Here is a 22,996-nt window from a genome sequence, read left to right as displayed (position 1 = left end):
TACAAAAATACCATTATTTCAAGATCCACTTTTCTGGAGTTACTGACAGAGCAGTCACAAACAGGACAGGGGATGTGCAGAGACATGGCAGGCAGGAACAAAATCTTGTCACCAGCAGTATGCAGACTTTAAGCCTACATCTCTTCTACGAGGAGGGGGGCAGCATGACAAGTATGATCACAGCTAAATACAAGCTTCATAGTTAGTAGTCACAACTGGGCAACAGGCTTGGCAGACTGGTAATACACAGCAGTTTCCGTGAAGAAGCCACTATTTGATACACACCAAATTGTACAGTAGTAAGGACCCTACATTTCTGCAACTAGACTGCATATACTGTAACTAATGAAAACACTGAGATCTGAGCAAGTACTTGTCTCAAAGGACAGTGCCCACTTCAATGTGACAGTTTGGTCTCTGCCAAAAAAACAGGGCAAAGATATCGTCTGAAGACAAGCTGAAGGCCAGAGGTTCCCAGCTGCTATATGCCTTCCTAATTGCTGTATGACTCCTTCAGCAACTCAAGCGAAGAGCCAGATCTTGTCTCCTGCAAGTTCTTGTGAGCATGGAGAGATGGTTCCCAGGAGTCACTCCCTACCCCCAGGCTGGGCCAGGAGCTGGTCTGCTCCCTTCACGCTTTGTGGAAGACCAGGAGTCCAAACCATGAGCTCCTGTCTGTCTCTGCGAGCAGCAGGGCTGTAAACCAGTTCCCAAGCATGGCTGGTGCCTGGGGTTGAGGAAATCAGCAGAACTTAGTGCTTGCCTGTGTTCAGAACAAGCTGGGAGCCACCTCACTGGAGCCAGCCTCTGCCTGCCAGGCAGGACTGGGAGCCACCTTCCAGCTCATTCCAGTGCCACAAGCAAAGGTGGGAGCTGACTCCTGGGGGCAATGAGGTTGCATCTCCTGTGCATGTTGAGTTCTGGCTGATGGTTCAGTCCCTGCCAGGCAGGCACAGCAGTTCTGTTGACTCAGGGAAATCCAAGCAGGGTGGAATCCCCATTTTAGGCAAGGAAGCAGGAAAAAGTGAGAGCGAAGTGGCACAGCTGAGAGCCAGGAAGATGTCAGGAAGAGCCCAAGTAAATGAAGAAAAAAGACATAGAAAAATATGGTCACAAGGAGATGAAAGGGGCAGGTGTCTGCTGCACCGACCCAAAAGCGCTGCAGATGGTATAACCCACAAGAATAGCTTGTTCTAAAGCAAGAAGGCTTCACAGAGCAGAAATGAAACTGCAGACCTCTTCCCATCTCACAACCCAGTCAGTAGTTTCAGCTTTAAAAACACCCACTGATCCCAGGGCATCAGTGGTGAAAGAGCAAGTTGGATTTAACTTACAAACAGGAAGACTAACCCCAGTTAACCTCAAATTCATAAAATTCATAATTCCAAGTCCTAATGTCCTAAGAGAATTTTCTCCTAGCAAAGTCAATGCCCCCCAGGACAGCCCCATTGCTCATTCATGTCTTAAGCTTCACCACAGCCAGCTTGGATCTTGTCTGCCAGCATTCTCCAGGAGCAAAATTCTACTCCTGGAGAGCAGAATGGGAGAGAAAGTCTATTGGTTCAGGGTGAGGTCCTATCCCTCTACTTGAGGTCTTTCATTTAGGGTGCTTCCTACTGCCACAGCTCAAGGCACCTTGCCACATGTCACTGGAGATCACATTTATAAAGTTTCTGCTTTCTGCCAGACTTTGTTCAAAGAAGGCAACCAGCATGAAAAAGACAGCCTGTCTTTCCTGCATAAGAGGAAATAAAGGTTGTCTCTTTCTAGCAGTGACCACTGCTTTTCCAGAGAAAGACATTCCCAGACACACCTGTCAGCTGTCTCTTGCACAGAAATCAGATGTTCGTTGGCTTCCTCTTTCCCTCTCATCCCACCTCCAGAACTTCCCCAAAGCAAGCCACTGATACTGTGTGGATGAGATTAGGAACAAATCATTGTTTACCAAAAGCTATGTTTGGTTATTATTTACCAAAAGCTATGTTTAGGTCCAGAGTTGCCTTTGTCAGAGAAAAAAAGGTGCATTCTTACCTGATGCAAGCTAAGAGATAGCAGAAACTTAGCTAGTATAAAAGGAGTCTCAAATTTGTTTTGATGGGGCAAGGCTCCACACAGTTCTTACTTCAACTTGTTAACATATGAAAGCTGCAGAGTCTCCTTTGAATATGCCACTGTAATTTTACTTTAATTCATTGCCATACATTAGCTACCTTGAAGGAACAATGTATCCTGCTCCCTTAGCTCTGTGTCCTGTAAACCCTCCTTGGCTGGAGCCCAAAATAAAAATTCCATCTCAAGAAAATGAAACATATAATCATAGAATAGTTTGGGTTGAAAGAGACCTTAAAGATCATCTAGCTTCAACCGTCCTTGCCATGGGCAGGGACACCCTTCACTAGACCACGTTTCTCAAAGCCTCCAGGGATGGGGCATCCACAACTTCTCTGGGCAACCTGTTACAGTGTCTCACCATAGAAAAGAATTAACCTCATAATAAAGAATTTCTTCCATGTATCTAACCTAAACCTGCTCTCTTTCAGTTTAAAACCATTCCCCTTTGTCCTATCTTGTAGGCTCCCTTCAGGTACTGGAAGGCTGCAATTAGGTCACCCCCAAAGCCTTCTCTTCAGGATTGACAATCCCAATTCTCCCCCCTTTTTGTCGATCCCTTTAACCATCTTTGTTTGCCTCCTCTGGACTCGCTCCAACAGATCCATGTCCTTCCAGTGCTGGGGGTCCCTGAGCTGGATGCAGTGTTCCAGGTGGGGTCTCACCAGAGCAGAGCAGAGGGGCAGAATCCCCTCCCCTGCCTTGCTGCCCATGCTGCTTTTGATGCAGCCCAGGACATGTTTGGCTTTCTGGGCTGTGAGTGCACGTTACCAAGACATGTCCAAATGTCAAGAAGTGGAAAGAATGGTAACTTCAGACTAAATACAGCGTTTAATTATTGGCATTATAAAAGGCAAAGGAACACACAACAATGAAACTGAAAACCTCATCAAGCAATTAGGAATATAAGGTCTCTATCCAGGCCATTTGCATTCCCTTGTCTGTTTTAGAGATTAAAGGCCACAAGCATGCCTCAGAAGTTCATGTAAGTACAAATATCACTCTAAATAGCTCAAGCTAAATATGTGCACTTAATTTTTGCTATGACTTGGAAAACACAGACTACCACATTAGTGTAGATACAGTAAAAGAACCCACACAACTTGATCTCTTCACAATCGTACTGTATATTGATGTAAATATGCCTTGGCAACTACTACCAGATGCTTTTCTGACAGAATGCATGTTGGATAATACAATGCAGGCAGCTGACTGGAAGACTGCCTACTGTGCTTCTACTGATTCTTTGATGGCATGAGACATGGTATCCTCTTTGCCACTGCCTTTTTACACATACCCTGTACTTTCTTTTTGCAGCTATGGTGCACAAATTCCTATGCTCAGTGAACAGTGTTTTTCCTCTTCCCTCGCTAGGTCTCATCACCCATTCATCCACCACATCATTGACTCAAATCTCATCTGTAGTCAGATTGCCCAATTCAGACATTAAAAACCATTCATACTACAGGAAAAATTTGAAGTGTTTTAACTTGTGATTTAACCATCAAAAGGTATCCAATTATGTACCAGAACTCACTCCAAGTTATTATTCCGTTCTAACAGTATCATCTCCTAATCATCTAAGTCCATTATTAAAATAAAAAATGGGCAATGAAAAAAAAGTAGTTCTGCATTAAATCCCTAGCTGGAAGTTCAACAGCTATCCACAAGTCACTTAAGTGAATACAGCAAAACACAGAGAAGCTGTGGTGTGGTTCAGTAGCCAGGATCCATTTAAACTTTTTTTAAAAACGAGCCTGTTTCAGAGCTACAGAGTAATTTGTAATGGAAAGGACATCTGGATTTCATGGAGTCCAGCCACCAGTCAAAGAAGGTCCAAGCAGAACAGGTTGCTCAGGGCCATGGCCAGATGAGGTTCGAATACCCCCTCATGAATTTCTGATTCAGGACACCAGGGTAAGGGAATGTTGAAATCCCAGAGGGTCATAATCAGTGGCACAGGTTCTAGCTGGAGGCCTGTCACTAGTGGCATTCCCCAAGGTTCAATACTGGGCCTAATATTGTGTAACTTATTCATCAATGACCTGGACAAAGGGGCAGATGCCTCCTCAGTGAGAACACAAAGCTGGGAGCACTCAAATACCCTGAGTGCTGTGCAGCCCTTCAGAAGGACCTCGACAGGCTGGAGAGACGGGCAGAGAAAAAGAGTATGAAATTCAGCAGAAGAAAATGTGGGGTCCTGTACCTGGCAAGGAATAACCCCATAAACCAGCACAGGCTGGAGCTGACTTGCTGAGATGCAGCTCTGAGAAGAAGGACCTGGGGGTCCAAGTGGACCATGAGCTGTCCATGAGCCAGCGGTGCCCCTGTGGCCAAAAATGCCAGTGGTGTCCTGAGATGCACTGGGAAGAGCACTGCCAGCAGGTCAAGACAAGTGATCCTGACCCTCTAGTCAGCCCCAGTGATGCCACACATGGAATACCGTGTCCAGTTCTGGGTTCCTCAGTTCAAGGAAGGTATGGAGCAGGTCCAGTGGAGGTCTACAAAAACGGTTAGGGGACTGAAGCATCTCTTTTACAAGGAAAGGCTGAGGGAGCTGGGCCTGTTCAGCCTCCAGAAGAGATAACTGAGAGGGGAACTCATTAATGTGTATAAAAACCTAAAGGGGGTGTGCCAAGAGGATGGTGGTGCCAAGCAACAGCACAAGAGGCAATGGGCAGAAACTGATGCACAGGAAGTTCCACATGAATATAAGGAAGACCTTCTTTACTCTGTGTGTGTGTCTCAGCACTGCAGCAGATTGCCCAGAAAGGCTGTGGAGTCACTCTCGCTGGAGATACTCAAAAACCATCTGGACAAAATCCTGTGCCATGTGCTCTGGGATGACCCTGCTTGAGGAGGAAGGTTAGACCAGATGACCCACTGTGGTCCCTTCCAACCTGACCCAATCTGTGATTCCATGAGTACCTCCAACAACAGAGATTCCACAACCTCTCTGGGCAACTGTGCTTTGATCCTAAACAAGTATTTAATTAAAATATCTGATAAATGGAAGCTTTAAAATCCATTTCAGAACACTGTTTAATTGCTTTAGTTTTGAAAAGGCAAAATGTTAATGCTTCAGTGTCAGGAGCCGTAACAGCACAAAATAAATCTAAAGCTAGCAAAAAATACAACCATCAGCGTGTTTGCATTGTTTGAACCAGAACTGTCAAAAAGCAAAACAAACAACAGGTTGAAGATTTTAAATACTCATTTTTAGAAATCCATGCTGTCACTTCTATCAATCTTTAAAAAAATTCAACTTTGAAACTCAATTTTAAAATAAATTGCAAGGTTCTAAAACAAATAATTGTCCCTGCACAGTCTCTAACTAAAAAATAGCTACCTTGCCATTTGTTTCTGATCACTGCATGAAACAGTTGTTTCATTTTCCCTACAGGTGAACTGCCTGCTGATTTACAGTGGGGGTTTTTGGTCCTTTAAGTCCTGGGGACCTTCTTCTCTGCAGTGTACTGATGTGTATGTTTAAATGCTTATTGTGCAAACAAGCATGCTGCATTCACATTTTCATCCCTGTGATTCCATTCAATTTTCATTCCTATGACATTCCATTTCCTGTGATTAAGAAGTAAAATAGAAATAAAGCATGCTTTGGAATAACTACAGACACTCTTTACACAACAAGGACCACCAATATTCCCCAAGTGAAATTTGAATTTATAAATTTTAGATTTTAAAAAGAAAAAAATGAAAGTCATTATTCCACTGTATTTTACAGCTAAGAAAAGTCACTTAACAGAACAAGCTATTAAAATCTTTACTGGGTATAGTCCATAAGCATCTGACATATTAAATCTGGAATTCTTTCAAACTATTTATTTTTAAAGTATATTTTTCAAATTTATTTTGCAAATATGTTTTTCACACACTGTCATCATTAAGCCCAGTAAAGTTAACACAGTCTCAACACAGTCTCAAGAATTTCATGATCATCTGCAAAAGTCCACTGATCTTACAAAATAGTAACAACATTTTTGCAGAAAACCTGTCATCCTCAGCTCTACATAAAATCAATACATTTTATATATGTTATTCCTTTACACAAATTATTTGAACATAGTATAGAAAACCTGTACCAAAACCCTGGGCCTTGAGAAAAAATGAGATTACCCTGATGATATTTGCAATAGAAATTCCTGTAAAGAACATGGGACTACCTACCTCCTGCAAAGAAGAAAACAATTTCGTTTTGATGAGAGTAGCCGTTTCAATATCATGGCTAGGAAACCCCAGCACCGTACCAACCACCTGGCCTAAAGTTCAGAGGAGATGAGGACAGAACAATTTCCACAAGCTTTGGTCCTCACTGACCACTTGAAACAATTCCGCATTTTCCATAAGCTTCCTGATCCTGAGTACACCACCAGGTTCTGCAACTTCTTCCCCATGACCCATGCACAAGCATGAGGGATACGGGTCCAGGCACAGCACTGCAGGAGAAAGAGCTGGGAGAAGCCTCATCTCAGGTCTTAATCTCTCTTGATGAGGCTTGCTGTAGGGATGCCTGCACCTCAGTGACCCCAACCCCCTGACTTAAGTTCCCAGCCTTATCTTGGACCTGTCTCATCCCTATGGACATGTCTGGCCGACGCTGGTCACTGTCACCAGACCTGCTTTTCTGTCCGTGCTCAGGTAGCATGGGACGGCACTCCTTGCCAGTGAGAGCTGTGCCCAGGTGCCAGCCTCTTGGCACTCTCACTCACATCAGGGCTGTCTGTCTGGTGGAACAGCCAGCTCCTGCTCCTCCTGGACAGAGAAAAATCACAGAATAGTAGAATATCCTGAGCTGGATGGGACTCACAACAATCACTGAAGTCCATCTCCTAGCCCTGCACAGAGCAACCCCAAGATTCACACCATGTGCCTGAGAACATCGTTCAAACGCTTCGTGAACTCTGCCAGGTTTGGTGCTGTGACCACTTCCCTGGGGAACCTGTTCCAGTGCCCAGCCACCCTCTGAGCAAAGAACCTTTTGCTATTACCTAACCTAAATCCCTCCTGACACGGTTTCATGCTATTCCCTCAGGTCCTATGGTTCAGTTCAGAGCACTGAGATCCCCTTAGCCCATCATTCATGTTGAAGACAACAGCAAAGAAAGCGTTAAACATCTCTGCCTTGTCTATGTTGCTGTTTGTGAGGTGACCATTCTCATAATGTAATGAGACAATGTTATTTCTGGACTGCATTTTGCCATTAGTATATTTAAAAAAAATTTTTTGTCCCCCACATTTCTGGCCAGCTTCAACTCCAGTTGAGTTTGAGCCATATGAATTTTCTCTGTAAAATGGACTGGACATACACCTTCTTTTTTTGCCTTAGCTCCAAAGTAGATCCTTGCTCTGCCAAGCCAGCCTGCTGCCAGGATTGCTTCACTTATGACATCTTGGAAGAACAATAAACTTGTGTAAAAGCATATGTGTACAGAGACAGGTACATATATGTGGAAGGTATCTTTTCAGCTTTATACCGGCTAGCGCTTGTATTCCAATGCCTTAGAAAGCCTCGAGCAGCCCGGAGGGGTAGCACGGGCGATCTAGCACTTTAGTAGCTCTAAAATCGGTACCTGTATCAGCTGCAAAGCAAATACCATCAGCAGAAGCAAAGAGGGAGAAATATAGCTCCCTGCTCACTCAATTCCCTGCAGTTAGAAGCTTTCAAATGAGACAGATAACCAGAGATGTTCACAGGAAAGTAGCTGAGCTGAGAGCTATATTTCTCCCTCTTTGCTTCTGCTGATGGTATTTGCTTTGCAGCTGATTCAGGTACCGATTTTAGAGCTACTAAAGTGCTAGATCGCCCGTGCTACCCCTCCGGGCTGCTCGAGGCTTTCTAAGGCATTGGAATACAAGCGCTAGCCGGTATAAAGCTGAAAAGATACCTTCCACATATATATATATATGTGTGTGTGTGTATATATAAAAGCATATGTGTACAGAGACAGGTACATATATATATATATATATACGTGTGTGTCTGTATATACATATGTATGTCAGAAATATTCAAGTAATAATTCTTTGTATTATCTTGTTTTCCTGGAAATGTTGGGATTTATCCAAGGTTTGGGATGTCTTATTTTTGGGTTTTATTTTGTTTTCTTAGGTTTTTATTTACTGCTGTGAACTCCAAATTCACAGCTGGTTAGAATTTATTTCCATCCTTGATAATGATGACTTTTATTTTGGAGAATGTATGTCAACATCACATCTGTTCAGGTAAGATGTGGAATGATGAGTAGTCCGAGTACTTGGCTGGGTTTTCCATTTATCCCCATTTATGTAGAAGAACAACACTCTGGAAGTACAAGCATTACAATCACCTTCTTCATCTCCCCGCTGCTTTGTTAAGGAAACAGTCGAAATAGTTTTATGGTGGCCATACAGTGAATTGAATAACACGCTGGAATAGTTTGATTACTAAGGACAGCAAAGGAAAGGTACTCACCCCTCCAACTTCCCTCAACAAAGCATTAAGAGCAGGAAGGGCTGTCACAGCCACCTTTTTCCACAGGTTAAAAGCCCTGAAATAATAAACTAATGTTGTATTTTCACTTCCTCTTAATTCCTCACAAAACATGGACCACAACCTATTTTGCAACTGTGAATTAAAAAAAAAAAAAATTAAATTAGGTTATTTTTCCCTTAAAATATTACAAAGAAAGTATCTGGTAGAATACTCAAAGTGAAGCTAGCAGAGTAGAAATGGAGCACATAATTTCCAAATAACGGGAGTGTATTGCATGTATCAAGAAGGGGGGTGGTTTGAAAAAAGCAGCTCAGGTCAGTGCAATTTGGTTGTGCTCTGTCATGTGTTATCACTGCCATTCTAAAAAAGATTCATTCAAAAGAGTGCAAAAACCTGCCTTAGTGGACCTGACTCATTTAGACTAAGGTCAGTTTCACCTGCACCTGAAAAAATGTGTCTGCACATATATACTTGCGTATAAACACCCGAAAACCCCCAGAATTCACTTCTTTTGATAACTTTGTGTGTAAGAGGTAGTTTATTTTTTCATAGGACTAGCTCCTCCAAATCCAGATAAAGTTCTCAAAGACAAAATTTAACTCAAAAAATAAAAAAGGTAATTTTAACCAATTTAATTATTTTGAGTTAGTCCAAGTGTGGACTAGTGCTGGATTGTAATGGACAAGCAGCTTAACATAAGCCAGTGTTGGTTGTGTGTAACCAAAGCTGAATATCAAATTCAATGCCCCACGTGGGCAAATGAAATCATCATTTGGACTCATTTCTGTTACCCCTATCATGGGGATATAAAAACACAGGACTTTCAGGATCCAGACTGAATCAACACCTTTTGTTTTACACTGGCAGGGGCTAATTTCACTGTAGTTGTCCACCAATAAAAAATTTACTTCAGAATTCACATCTTTGTTTCCTACAGCAATTTAATATACCAACCAAAGTGATAAAAGCAAACTCCTGGCTCAAAGAAATAATCCTGAACTTTACACTTTACTTTCCAGCAAGAGACTTGAGAGCTCTATGTCTTTAACAGCTATTTTGCTTAGATAGATGATATTAAAGAAAAAAAAAATCACTTTCTTGCAAAGCATTAACATACACTTTCCCTCACTTAAATACTTCAATTTCAAATACACCACAAAATGTACTCCCACAACTGTACTGTATTAGGATAAAACTATTTTAGTTCAATTAAAATGTCTAACTATCTACCCTCAAACCTATCTAAACCGTAATTTTCACTTTGAGCACTTCCAATATGTTTTCAGTTTTGTTTTCTTTTATCAGCTTATCAAATCAGGTCCTGAATTCCAAGTGTTAGGAAAAAATAGTCATTAACTGCTATGTAACAGCAGATTTTCCAATTTAGAAAACTAAACTACACACACCACAAAAACATGTATTTTGCTATTTGAAATTTCATATTAAAATCTGTAATAGCAAAACACTTTTCTGGCTCTTAGGATCTGCTCAAGTTTTTACTTCCGAATCTGCAATTCCAGGCCAGTTTGAAAACAGGACGGGGAAAAATCTTAATAAAAAACAAGCTTAAATTGATATACTGCTTCTGACACGGTTTAAAATATATTCTTGTGTGGAAGCTTTTGGTTCCTCCCCAGATGCTGCCTAGTAATCATGTTGGACTTCTTTTTCCAACAGGATATACAGATGGCTAACCCTCAGCTTACCAAAGAGTTTCTCCGTTAACCAAAGAGTGACCTCATACAGTTGAAACTGACCCTCAATTTGGCATGTTCCCACCTTTTCCACACCTATTTTTTTCTTTTTAAGTAGCAGCAGAAAGCACAATATTTTAGCCATCTGAGCATGTAGTATTCTTGAACTACCCCACCAACTGGAAGTCCTCTCTGTTACCTCTGTCTTTTAAAATTGGAGCCATTATAGTCAACTGTGCAAATCTACAGTTGGTCGTTTGTAAAAAGAGGATTGTTAACCCACTGAACTGGAACATCCTCTGAGCAGTTCTTCAGATCTCTGACAAGTTACCATACAACACATACATGCCAATCTGATATTCCCAGGTATCTACATTCAGTCGTTCAGAAAACATTGCTCATATGTCACTATAAAAGTTCTAAAAATCAGGATAGTTCTTTTTGTAATAAAAGCTGATCATTAAAGAAGTGCAATAAAGCTCCACATATATAAAAAAATGGATGCCCTCAAAATGTTTTTTCACCTCCAGATAGCATACCAACATCTGGAGCCCAACAATGAGAAGCAAAAGCTTATGATTCTTGTTGGGTTGCTCTTAGAAAATGCATTGGTTAACTCAGCACATCCTCAGGCATTAAAAAAGACTGTACTGCAACAGCCCCAGTGGAGTGCCAGCATCCTTAGAGGCAGCCACAGCAGGGCAGAGAAGCAGGAGGCTGGAGTCTCCCACTAAAATTGGTCACTTCTGTTCAGATACGAACTACATTCATTTTGCGGTTGGAACAATCAACGAAGGCTGCACAGCACCTGTTGTACACAGAGGTGAGATGAAGACCAGTATTGGTAAGTAAATGTCTATCAAATGTTGTAAGTAGACTTCAAAGAAGACAACAACCAAACAGATCCCCCAAAATGCCTGCAGCAAACCATAAAGTCCAGTGCAAATCCTAAAAAATGTTCAGCATGCATTCTCTATCAGGAGAGAGACACTAGCTACAGAACATAATTCATTGTCCTAGCCAAACTTTTCAGCAAGGACAGAGCAGTCTCACAGATTAATTTTACCTTAATGAAAACATTTTCACACAGAACATGCTTGTGCCTCCATGATTTTTCCCAACCAAAAAGATCCATGATAAACTTCAACTTCGCAAATCTGCTGAAATTGTTCTCTTTTTAATCCTCTTACCTTCCCCCTGCTCTGGTTGTTTGTGCTCTTGTCCCTTCTACAAATTACTAATTCACTTTCTCATGACATATCCATACAGCATCCTGTTCAACTTGGCCCTAATTTTTGATTGAGATACTTGTGTACTTCTCTTACCTGTGATACACACTGCAAATACCACCAAAAAAACAAAACAAAACCAGGCTCTTTCCAAAAGTGCCATCACCCTCAGCAAGTAAGGCACTGGATTCAAGCTTGTCTGCGTCTTCTGTCTCCACTGTATGTAAGTGATAACAACATGAACTTACACACAGACTATTACATAATTTGCTTACTTAAAATGTTTTCAGAAATTTTCCAGAATGCAATCCCTTAAAAATATTTCTATTTAAACTGTGGCTATCCATAATTTCAGTTCACTGGCAACAGCCTTACATTTCCTTATTACCTTTAGTGTCCTCATTAGAAGCTAGCAACAAACTGCCAGCACCCTAAGACCTCAAGTTTGAAAAGCACTAGGTCCCCTGTGGGCATAAAAAAGAAACTTACTCCTCTTGCCCTGAGAAATAATAATAATCATAATAATAATAATAAAAAAAATCGTATCACTTTCACCAAGGTAAACAGCACAACCTGCTAACAAAAACAGAGCATCACTTCTATTTTCTCCATACAAGGCAGCTGGGGGACGATGTATGTGACATGCATAGAGAGGCTGATAGAATGGGGTTTTCTTAGCCTGGAGAAGGGAGATCTAAAGGAGGACCTCATTGTTGTCTATAGCTACCCAACAGAATGGTGAAGGGAAGACAGGTGCACAGTGGAAGGACAAGAGGCAATGGATGCAAGCTAGAACACTGACAATCCCAACTAGGCCTCAGTAATTTAGTCTTCCACTACAATAGTGATCAAACACTGGGAGATGCTTGCTCATACAGGCTGCAGAGTCTCCAGCCTCAGAGATTATTTAAAAAGTTGATTAGATATTGCCCCTCAAGAAACTGGTCCTGATGGTGGTGCTGCAAGGGTTTGAACCAGATGGCTGCCACCAGCCCCTCCGATCTGAATTGTTTGATGATTCACTGACCATGCCCAACAAAACAACAGAATAAAACCAACAACAAAGAACAAACTGAAGCACTGAATTTCAGTTCTGGATGATTTAGAAAACTCAGTTGCATTTTCTAGACCAAATGAAACCAAACAGTTTAACAGGACAAAAGCTTCTCCTAATATTTAGAATGACAGACTCACTTTGTATCTAAACAGGCTCTCTTTTATTTAAGATGCCTGCATCAAAGTCTACCTGGTTACATAACATTTTAGTTAAAAGAAAAAAAAACAAAACAAAAACTTGCCAAGTTGACATATGTCTAGAAATGAAATTCTCAAAAAAAAGTCTGAGAAGATTTCAAAAATTGTTTTGAAGAAAATAAATATACTAACAAGTCTACTTTACATCCTCTTGTAATTAAAACTGGCAATTATTTGTGCAAAATCCAATATTGTACAAACAACAAAAACCATCAGAGACTAAAGAGATGTTGCATTTGTGATGTTGCCACTGGGGCCACCGTATCTGTCATTTATAAACCAACAACATTTCACTGTATAGGTGAAGCTGTGATGTGTAAGCTAACACATCACTAGCTACAACGGGTTTCAAGTCAATTTGAACCAGCAACAGAAGTATCACTGATAAATACTGCATACTGCAGTTTGTCAAGAGATCAAAGCTTACAGCTCCAGCAATTTATTTTGTTGGTTCAGATTTAGCTTTTCATTGCTTTACGTGGTATTCAGTGTACCAGGCTGGGCATCAAGAAGCTAAGTGTTGTGCAAGAGATAAAAAGAATTACAGATACCATAAGAAGAACCAAGTCATACCAGCAATTACAGCGTGAAGTATAAAACAAGTAATCGTCTGTAACAAAAGCAAGAGCTACGTCACACAATCAGAACCTAATTCTTTGGTCATGAAAGCAATGATGAAACTTCTGTAATAACTTTTTGCGTATTAAAAAAATATCAGAGCATTATCATAGAAGAAAAAACTCTGAAGCTTATCACAATAGCTATGTAGCTATTTAAACCTCTGCTAAGAGCTATGTCCTTTTAGAAAGTTTACAAACAAGTATTCAGGCAATTCAAGTATCAGGTATCAGCAAACAGGAGCACTTAGTAAGATGTATCCTTAATTAATGTGTTTATCTAAGAACTGTACTGATATAATTAATAACAGAAGCAGAGACCCACAGTAGCTGCTGTCTGCATGCCAATAAAGTCTTGTTTAGAGACAAAAGCAAAATACAATGCTCAAATCGGCAGCTGTTGCGCTTAACAAAAATTTGGGGGTTGGGTTCCCAATTTCCTTCATGTTTTTGCTGGCTTTGGGGGGAGGTTGTTTTTTGGGTTTTTTTTTAATTAAAGGACTGACATTTTACAGCATACTTGTATTTCTCAAAGCAGCACAACACAGCATCCATTTTGAAACAGCTTCAGATTGAGTTAGAGGACCTCTAAAAATGAAAACCAAGGCCATAAAAACACACACTTATACCACAGCTCCATTTCATTAAGTACAAGAGCAAGAATTTCTGTCTGGTGGGTAACTAACACAAATCAGAACTAAAATCTTTAAAGCAGGTTCAATAATGGTTGGCAGCACAGACTCAGGTAACCACAGCTCTTTTTGTGCCTTTCCTTACTCTCTTAGCAAAATCAACATGGAAAATGCTTATTTTGCCCTTCACTAGGGCTTGTGAGAACTGGTATCAGAAAAGGTAAGTTCCAGTTCCTGGGTATCACTGCTGTGTTATTCACAGCTCAGAACTGTTAGGTGCCATGATTTAATTTACCCATCCAAAATTAAAGATGAAGTTTACAACGACTTAGTTTTTAAACACTTTTTTACCCAACCAGCTCACCTTTTTTTAAATGCCATCTAGTAAAGAATTTCAAAGGGCTCTGCTTCTTTAATGAGGCATTAAAATACAGTCATATGACAAAAAAGCAACTCTACTAAGTCTCTTAAACCCCTGGACTTACATTATCAGCTTTTATGTGCCTGTCAACACTCAACAGTAAGAAGCAATGGTTTGCTCTTTGCCTCGAATTTAAAAGCCAGCTAAACTTCCTCTCACTTTCCTGCTGAGAGCTTTAACTCCTTACAAACTGTCAAAGCTTTGACACTTCAGCAGAAAGTAAATCTACAACATGATGCAACAGCCAGGTGTAGTCTCAATCAGCCACTAGCCACTAATTTACTAGTGGCCATTTAATTCACCTCAAAAAGCAATAAACTAGAAATACTTCTCCCCACCATGTACCCACACTGCTTGCACATCAGCCCTTTTAAATAGGTAATACTTCTGTCAAAGAACCAGGTACAGTTAACTTGCAACTCGAAAGAAATGAAACATTTTAAATTGCAGAGATGCCAACATACAGCTAAAATGCAAACACACTTCCAACCCAAAAGCTACAGTAAGAGTGCAGCATTTTTCAAGAAAAGTGCAAAGTGTTAAATTGGAACTTCTTTACCCAGAACACTTCTCTGAGTATCCACAGCCTGGATCTCACATTCAGTGTAAAAGTTCATTGACATAAAGCTCATTATTAATTCATTTAACAAAGACGCTGAGCCAAGTGCACCTATGGAAGAAGAAGATTTGGATGGATTTGCATGGTAGAAAATGTGAAGTTCACTGCTGGGAATTATTCTGTTTGATATAAGCTAAAATATTTGTATCATTATTTTAGCGTACAAAAAACAATGACTGCAGAGATAAGCGATGCTGTTTCTTTACAACAATAAAATGAGGCACAGCCTTAAAATGAGAGCCTTGAGATACAACACCTAACAGCAGTATACTGAAAAATTATCCTTTCCCCTTTCTTCTGTTCCTTTCACACTGTAATTCCACAGTGTACAAAACCCCTATTTAAGTCTCCTAGCCTCGATAAGGACTTGATACCACTCTCATTCAAGTGAATGGAAAAAGATCTCATAATTAACCTCAAAGACGCGTGACTGAGGCACTGAATGGCAACGTTACAGGATAGTATTTTAATAATGTATTTATAAAAAATACTAGGGGTTTTTTTCATAATAGCAGGAAAATAAAACTTCTTTTTCCTCCTTGTAATAGAAAATAAGGAACTAGCTTTGTCTAAAGGTCAACCATTTCCACTGAGAATGCACAACACTGAGACAGCTCTTCCTTCCTCCCCAGTCCAGGCATTTGCTGGGGTAGTAGCTACAAGGTACTATACAGAAGTTACAAATACATTTATGATTTCAAAAGGGGAGATGAAGGAATTAAACGAAAGCTATCTGAGGTTCTGCCAATGCTGGCATGTCTCCTCTTTCAAATACCTTAAATACAGTCTGATATGGGCTTTTCTCTCATCACGAGAAGGACTTCAATGGACTTCAAATGCCAAACAAATCCTTTGACTCACTGTGTCAAACCCCAAGGGAAGCATTTGACAGCAGGAAAAATAGGAACAAGAATGCCAAGAGTTAAAAAGTCGGACTCATTCAGCATTCAGATCAAACGATTACAGTTCTTCCTAGATTATTAATGAGTGCTCCAAGCAACTGGAGGCTCTGACGCAGACAAGAACCTGCACATCACAGACATTCCAGGAACTCTGGTCTGCCTTCACTAGGACAAAACCCTAGCAAAATATGCATTCCCTCCTGTTTTAAAAGCATGGCATCTCTCACTGCTTCTCTGCCCATTTACATGCACAGAAATGTTAGGCACAAAATACTTCCTTCATCAAGGTTATAATCTGCAGAAACTTTTTCTGAAATTCTTGCAAATCTTTTATCATCTGTAGTAGCTTCTAAAACATTGCACACAAAAAGCACATCTTTCACAACCTCAACAGACTACCAAAATAATAAAAAACCAAAACAGACACAAGAAGAGACAACAAGTCTTCTCACCGGCAGCAACTTCAAATACAGATTTTTGGAGTTGGTGGAAGGAATACAGAGATGCTTCAAGCAATGGTTACAGAATCTTATTAGTTCAAATGGAAAGAGAAGGGCTTTTCTAACTGGAGCATGACATGTATGGGAAATACTAGTAAAAGGCAACGGATGTGTGAACCATACATTTTGGAAAGACAAAGAGTCAATGTCATCAAATTTTCCATTCACTTAGAACTGTTTAACAACCAATCAATAAAACTTAATATACATGAATAACCACATCCAAATGTAGCAGATCAGAAATAGCAATTTTATCCAGTGAAGGTACTCAGCAAAAGAATTCCCCATACTTTTTGAAGTGCAAGCTCAATATCAGAAATTAGTCCAAGCTGCTAAATTCTAAATCCTTCTTTCAGATGGAATTGGCCTTGTCATTAGGCAGATGGCAGATAGTCCTGCAGATATCAAAAGCTATCTCTAGGATATCTAGAAATAAACAGTCCCCTTAGTCAAGTTTTATACTGGCCTGAGTGTATCTCAGTATCAGTGCAAACATCACACCTCCAAGGCACAGCTGCATTTTCTGGGGGAGGGAATGGCAGAGGGCACACAGTAATTAATTTATTACTGAAAAATATCACAGAATACAGTTTTAAGAGTTAAAAGTCAGCCAGCTTGAAATATAGCCAATTTAAACAAGTAATAATTCTGGGTAATAATTTCAAATCCAATATTCACCCAGGTCTGCTGGGAACTTTCTTGCAGTTTTACAATCATTTCCTATAGTCACCTTTCACTGCTGTTCTGGACCTGCACAAGCATGTTGGGGAAGAGAAAAAGAGAAGTGACCAGTTCTGCAGAGAAAACTATGATGATGACCTTGGCTTCATACTGTGCACACATAAATGATTTTAAAAGTTCAGACAAAGTTGCTTGGCTTTAGTGTAGTTCTGCTACCAATCACCGTCTCCTACAGTAACAGAAGGTGAAACAGAGTTTGGCATAGGTAGTGATTTTTACATTAAGAATGCACATTTAAGAATGTCTTACCAAAAGTAACTTCTCCTTTGCCAGTCTTGTCAAACAGCTGAAAGGCTACTATGAACAATGCATCTGGAGCACACAGGACTGATTCAAACGCCACAAACTCTTGAAAGGATATCAGCCTAAGGGATGAAGGAAAAAGCAATAGCTATGAAACCAACTTGCTTGCAGAAACCTGAAATACAATATAATACTGATTATACAAAAGAAATAAGATCATAACCAAACTGTGTTCAAAATGTGTTCAATAGGGATTAAAATTTGTCCTAAAATGCCCTATCTCCAGTGATGTCAGGAAGCCTTTATATCACTAAATGGAAGTGTCTGTTAAACAAGGAATTATTCCTCTCAGCAAGTCACAACAAAACATAAAATAAGCAAAACACTCAGCATGGCTACTCACCTCAGCTTTAATGTCTAAGTGAACTGCCCTCTGGGGGAGCCTACCTCCCTCCACTAGCAAGACAGAGCCAATAAAGACATGAGTAACTTCCCTCAAGACTCAGTACTTAGCACTTTTGGAAAGCAAATCCATTCAAGACCTACATGCTGCCACTCACTTCAGAAGGAACCGATCAGAATGTGTTAACCGTTTGCTAGCAACTTATTAGTCATCCATCACAGCCCTCCAGTCCTGCATGTTGAGTCATAAATTTCAATCAGTAGTCTGCCTGTTCTTCCTCAGCCCAAGAGCAGTTTATTCAAATTCATCATTACAGCCAGGTTCCTAATGTGCTAGCACAGTAGTAGGACATAGATAAAAGTAGAGCTGTCCTTCCAGAAGTTAGTTCATAAGCAGAAATACATAATTAGACAACTTGGCATTGTTTCCAGCAGTAGGTTTGATACAGCAAAGACCCTGAGCATTCTAATTTCTCTGTGTCACACCCAAGAGTTGAAATGGAGATCAAACTCTATTCTTAAAGAGGCAAAGGCCAACTATTCTTCCATTTTGCTGCTTTTTTAATGTCTAGGCTGTAGAGTTTAAAGTCATCTTCAAATATGTGGCGGCAGGGCCTGCTGGCAGTCTAGGATACTTAAGATTGCCGTCTCTCAGGCTGCTTTATGTCAGTGTAGCAGGCAGGTAGCTTTAATGGGTTCATGTGGCAGCAGCTGGGGAACAAGGATTATTTCTGAAAAGCACAAAATTCAGCGTATCCAGTGTCAAGAAACACACACAAACCCAAGGGATTTTTACTGGAAACTAACTATATCCTTAGGACTTTGATTCAAAATGACACTGCAGCCAGTTCAATGAAAACTTCTACTCAGGATGCAGTAACAGTGAAGAACTAAGAGTTTGAGTAAGTTGGAAAAGGTATTTTTTCCATCAAGTTATGATGACCCATGACTATACAGCAATTTCCAGTCACCTGTTTTATGGGAATTCAGAGAACATGCTCAGTAGGAAGGGGCCCATCAGGATCATGGAATCCAACTCCTGGTCCTGCACAAGTCCACCCCCAAGACTCACACCATGTACCTGAGAGCACTGTCCTTCCTGAACTCAGACAGGCTTGGTGCTGTGATACTTCCCTGGAAAGCCTGTTCCAGTACCCAACCCCACCCTGAGTCAAAAACCTTTTCCTAATATCTAACCTAAACCTCCCCCAACTCAGCTTCATGCTGTTTCTTCCAATTCTGACACGGGTCACAAGAGTGAAGAGTTTAGTACTTGCTCCTCCTCTTCCCCTCATGAGGAAATTGTAGACTGCACCGAGATCTCCCTTCAGTCTTCTCCAGGCTGAACAGACCAAGTGACCTCAGCTATTCCCCATATGGTTTCCCCTCAAGGCCCTTTATCATCTTTGTTGCCGTCCTTTGGACACTCTAACAGCTTAAGATCTTTCTTACATTGCAGCATCCAAACCTGCACACAATATTCAAGGTGAGGCCGCCCCAGTGCAGAGCAGAGCAGGACAATCCCCTCCCTTACCCAGCTGGTGATGCTGTGCCTGATGCGCCCCAGGACACGCTTGGCCCTCCTGGCTGCCAGGGCACTGCTGAATCATTTTCAACCTTTGGCTGACCAGGACCCCCAGGTCCTTTTTCACAACACTTCTCTTCAGCCTCTCATTCCCCAGTCTGTCTGTATATCCAGGGTTGCCCCATCCCAGGTGCAGAATCTGACACTTTCCCTTGTTCAACTTCATACAGTTGGTGATTGCCCATCTCTCTAATTTGTTGATGTCTCTCTGCAGGGCCTCTCTGCCCTTGAGGAAGTCAGCAGTTGGCAAACTTACTTAGTATCCCTGTAAGTCCTGCATCAGGGTCACTTATGAAGATGCTGAAGAGCACAGGGCTGAGGATGGGGCCCTGCAGAAACCCCCCAGTGACAGGTCGCCAGCCTGATGTCACCCTGTTCACTGTAACCCTTTGTGCCTGACCTGTAAGCCAGTTGCTCACCCATCATGTAACATGGCTATTCAGCTGTGTGCTGGACATTTTGTCCAGAAGGACACTATGAGAGACAGTATCAACAGCTTTGCTGAAGTCTAAAAATACTACATCTACTGGCTTTCCTATGTCAACACTTGAAGTGTGCTTGCTGCACATCAGCAGCCAAACGTCCACCGAGTAACAAGCAGACTTCCACGACGAACATAAAAACATGAGAAGATGACTAAAAGAGGACATTTTTTTAAAAAAAGCACAGCACAGAGATGGCCTAAAAGCTGTTCGACACTACCTCCCTCAATATACATGCAATAAAAGTAACAGAAACGTAGAGTATGAAATGGTCTAACAAATAATTAACTCTGGGAGCTTGCCACCATAAGTTACAACATAGTGCAAGAAGTAAATAAAAAGAAACCTCCTCAGGTATTCTTAAGATTAAACTCACAATTGATGATGTCAGCAAACATGTAAGAATGCCTTAAGCTTTACTGGCAAAGAAGCCCGTGCCTTGTTACATATGCACATGTTAGCACACGAGCAATCTATCAGTCCCTTAAACTCCTTGAGAGCTCTAAGTACTCCCCACTGTTAGACACAGACTACACAGATACTCAGTCTTCAAAGGAAGAAAACTTCCATCCCTTCTAAGCCAAAAGAAATTTTTTCTAAAGTAACATTTCCTTCAATTTTAAACCAATATATCGCAACCTACTCAGTTTTGCATTGATGCATATTTACTGTTACAATGCATATTTACTGCGACTTACTGGCCATAAAAGGCCATTATTATTTGTTATTATTGGTTACGTACCTGACAGAACAGTAAACAGATCCAAAGCACTGAGTTCTGTCCCAAAGGTTATAATACATGCACACAGAAAGAACAAATAAGCCAGCAGGTGACAAGACTCTAGAATAGGATTGTTTAGAATTACAAATGTAGAATCTCTGCCAATGCCATTTTAGTAAAGCCACTTTTCGTGTGAAACAACAACCTGCACATGTCCTTACCAACAGATCACAATACACTGATGACAGCACAGAAAAGAAATACAGCACCTATCCCAACAGAATCCCAGCACCATGTTAAGAACATATTCTATGTTACTAGGCCTGACTTTGATTAAAACTCCATGTATTAACACTCATACAAGATTTTATACTGGTAGAAGCATTCTTTTTCAGTACTTGGAAGCAATAACCTCCCTAGTAAGTCACAGATAGATGCTTAAAATAACCCTATATGCATTTTTAAAAACAATTATTCATAGAACTAGGAAGATTAAAAGTGTACAAATTGTGTGGTTCTAGCCAGACTGTTAAAGAAGAGACATTAATATCTGCTGTGCCAGCTGAATTCAAATTAACCCGATTTTTACATGTTAATTAAACCAGCTATTTTCTTCTTATTGTATTTTTGCTCCCTAAGTAGAGTAGCCTGCTAGTGATTCCCAACAGATCTATTCTAACGACGACGTATTCATTTACTTCTATTATGACCATACAATACAGTAACTGAGCAGTAATTTTTCAGTCAATTACATGTGTGATTCTTAATGCTTAAAGATGCTGAAATAATGTGTACTACATAGCCATATGCTCACTTCTCTATACTGCACAAGGGTAGTTGCCTGGGTAACACGTTTTCTCTCTGGTTTAGCATCACCCTTTTGGGTTTAGCATAACCCTTCAGTGAATATCATTAGGTGTCATTAAACAGCACATATTAACATGGACTTCAATATACTACTTAAGAGTTATTTTATATACCTAAACAAGTAGTCATTTATGTAACAAAAGCAGAGAAAAACCTAGTGATTTTAACAGCACAAGGAGAGGAAGCTGAAATGTTTACGAAATTTTATTTCAGTTTTGAAGATATTCTACCCAAGTAAATCGAAGTCTTCCTTCACCTTCACATCCTCATTATCAGTGCCAATACTGCACGATTTATTCAGGAAGGTTCAAATCTTGATATTTTAAAAGCATCCACATACAAGAGCACCAGTCCAAACAGAACAACTGGGTATGGTGCAGCAAAACCACTGTTTACTACTCTCCTTTCTTCCATGCTCACACCCATGGTATCTGCACACGCCATAGACACGACACATTCCCACCACAGAAAGTCTGCAAGTAGCCATGCAAAGAAAAAAAAGCCATTACCTGCTGTAATAATACATACAAATGCAATGATGAAGAGGTTTTCTTCAGAAATCAATGCAGATATTTTTACTGTATCAGCAATTTAAACATGGTAACATAATGGGATACAAATTGAAGCTACATCTATTATTTTACACTGCAAGCTAGGTAAACTAAGTATAGTGTAAATTGCTGCATTAGAGGATAAATTTATATCCAATAATAATGGAAAACGCTGGCATTTCCAAGTGTTATTTTTGAACATTTTGTCCTTTCTAAAAATAAAGCATATGGTATTTTTCAGTAAAGTGTTAGTTACTACAGTCCAAACAGAGACGTGCAGTAAATACTTATTTTGTTAGGCAGATGTTTAAAAGTACAACAAAAATCTGAAAAATGATATTACAGTAGGCAGGTTGGAAAATGCCTGGCCTATTACAGATAGGCCCTGAGAAAGCTACTGTATTTTGAGAAAATTTCTGATCTGGCTGAGGCTAAATGAAGCCGCCTTTTTTTTTTTTTTTTTTTAACCAAGGTTAGGAGCAAGAGGCTTAAGGCCAGGAACCAGGCTCTTCAATCTGTTTCATACAAACAACAACCATGCAATATAACACCTATTAAAATCTGTGTTATTACCAGTCAACTACTTTGAAAGGTTTGTCAGGCCATCAGCAAGGAAAATATCTCCTTTTCTTAGAGGAAACCTTAAAAACATGCCTCTGTTAAGAGAACAGCAGGAAAACCCACCATCAAATAAACCTCTGCCCTGGCTTAAGATGGAGGCAAAACTTGCTCCCATGGCAACGGATATTCATTGAACAGAGTATGCCTTAAGAGGTCTTCTATGTTTCTCACAACAGTAGCTCGTGTAGACCCTCCAATCCTTAATATCTGATAATGCAGGAATTGGGCAAGACTTACATGAGATTTTGTCTACAGTAACCACTGTGAGATTGCATGTAAGGGTTACGGTTCTTTCCATTTCACGCTCAGAACTTCT

At 40.4% G+C, this 22,996-nt stretch overlaps 1 protein-coding gene across 4 annotated transcripts in view; it reads right to left on the bottom strand.

The window, feature by feature from the left end:
* Positions 1–22,996, bottom strand: part of SLC25A13 (solute carrier family 25 member 13) — a 103,968-nt gene that overhangs the window by 49,888 nt on the left and 31,084 nt on the right. For all 4 annotated transcript variants that reach the window (XM_032111636.1, XM_032111628.1, XM_032111620.1 and 1 more), the window contains one exon: positions 17,458–17,573. In XM_032111636.1, the coding sequence (XP_031967527.1) occupies positions 17,458–17,573 (116 nt within the window). The remainder of the gene's footprint in view (positions 1–17,457; positions 17,574–22,996) is intronic.

This window comes from Corvus moneduloides, chromosome 1 (genome assembly GCF_009650955.1).
Source record: "Corvus moneduloides isolate bCorMon1 chromosome 1, bCorMon1.pri, whole genome shotgun sequence".
NCBI classification, from domain to species: domain Eukaryota; kingdom Metazoa; phylum Chordata; class Aves; order Passeriformes; family Corvidae; genus Corvus; species Corvus moneduloides.
The sequence above is the reverse complement of the archived record's forward strand: the minus strand, read 5'-3'. Positions and strand labels throughout refer to the sequence as shown.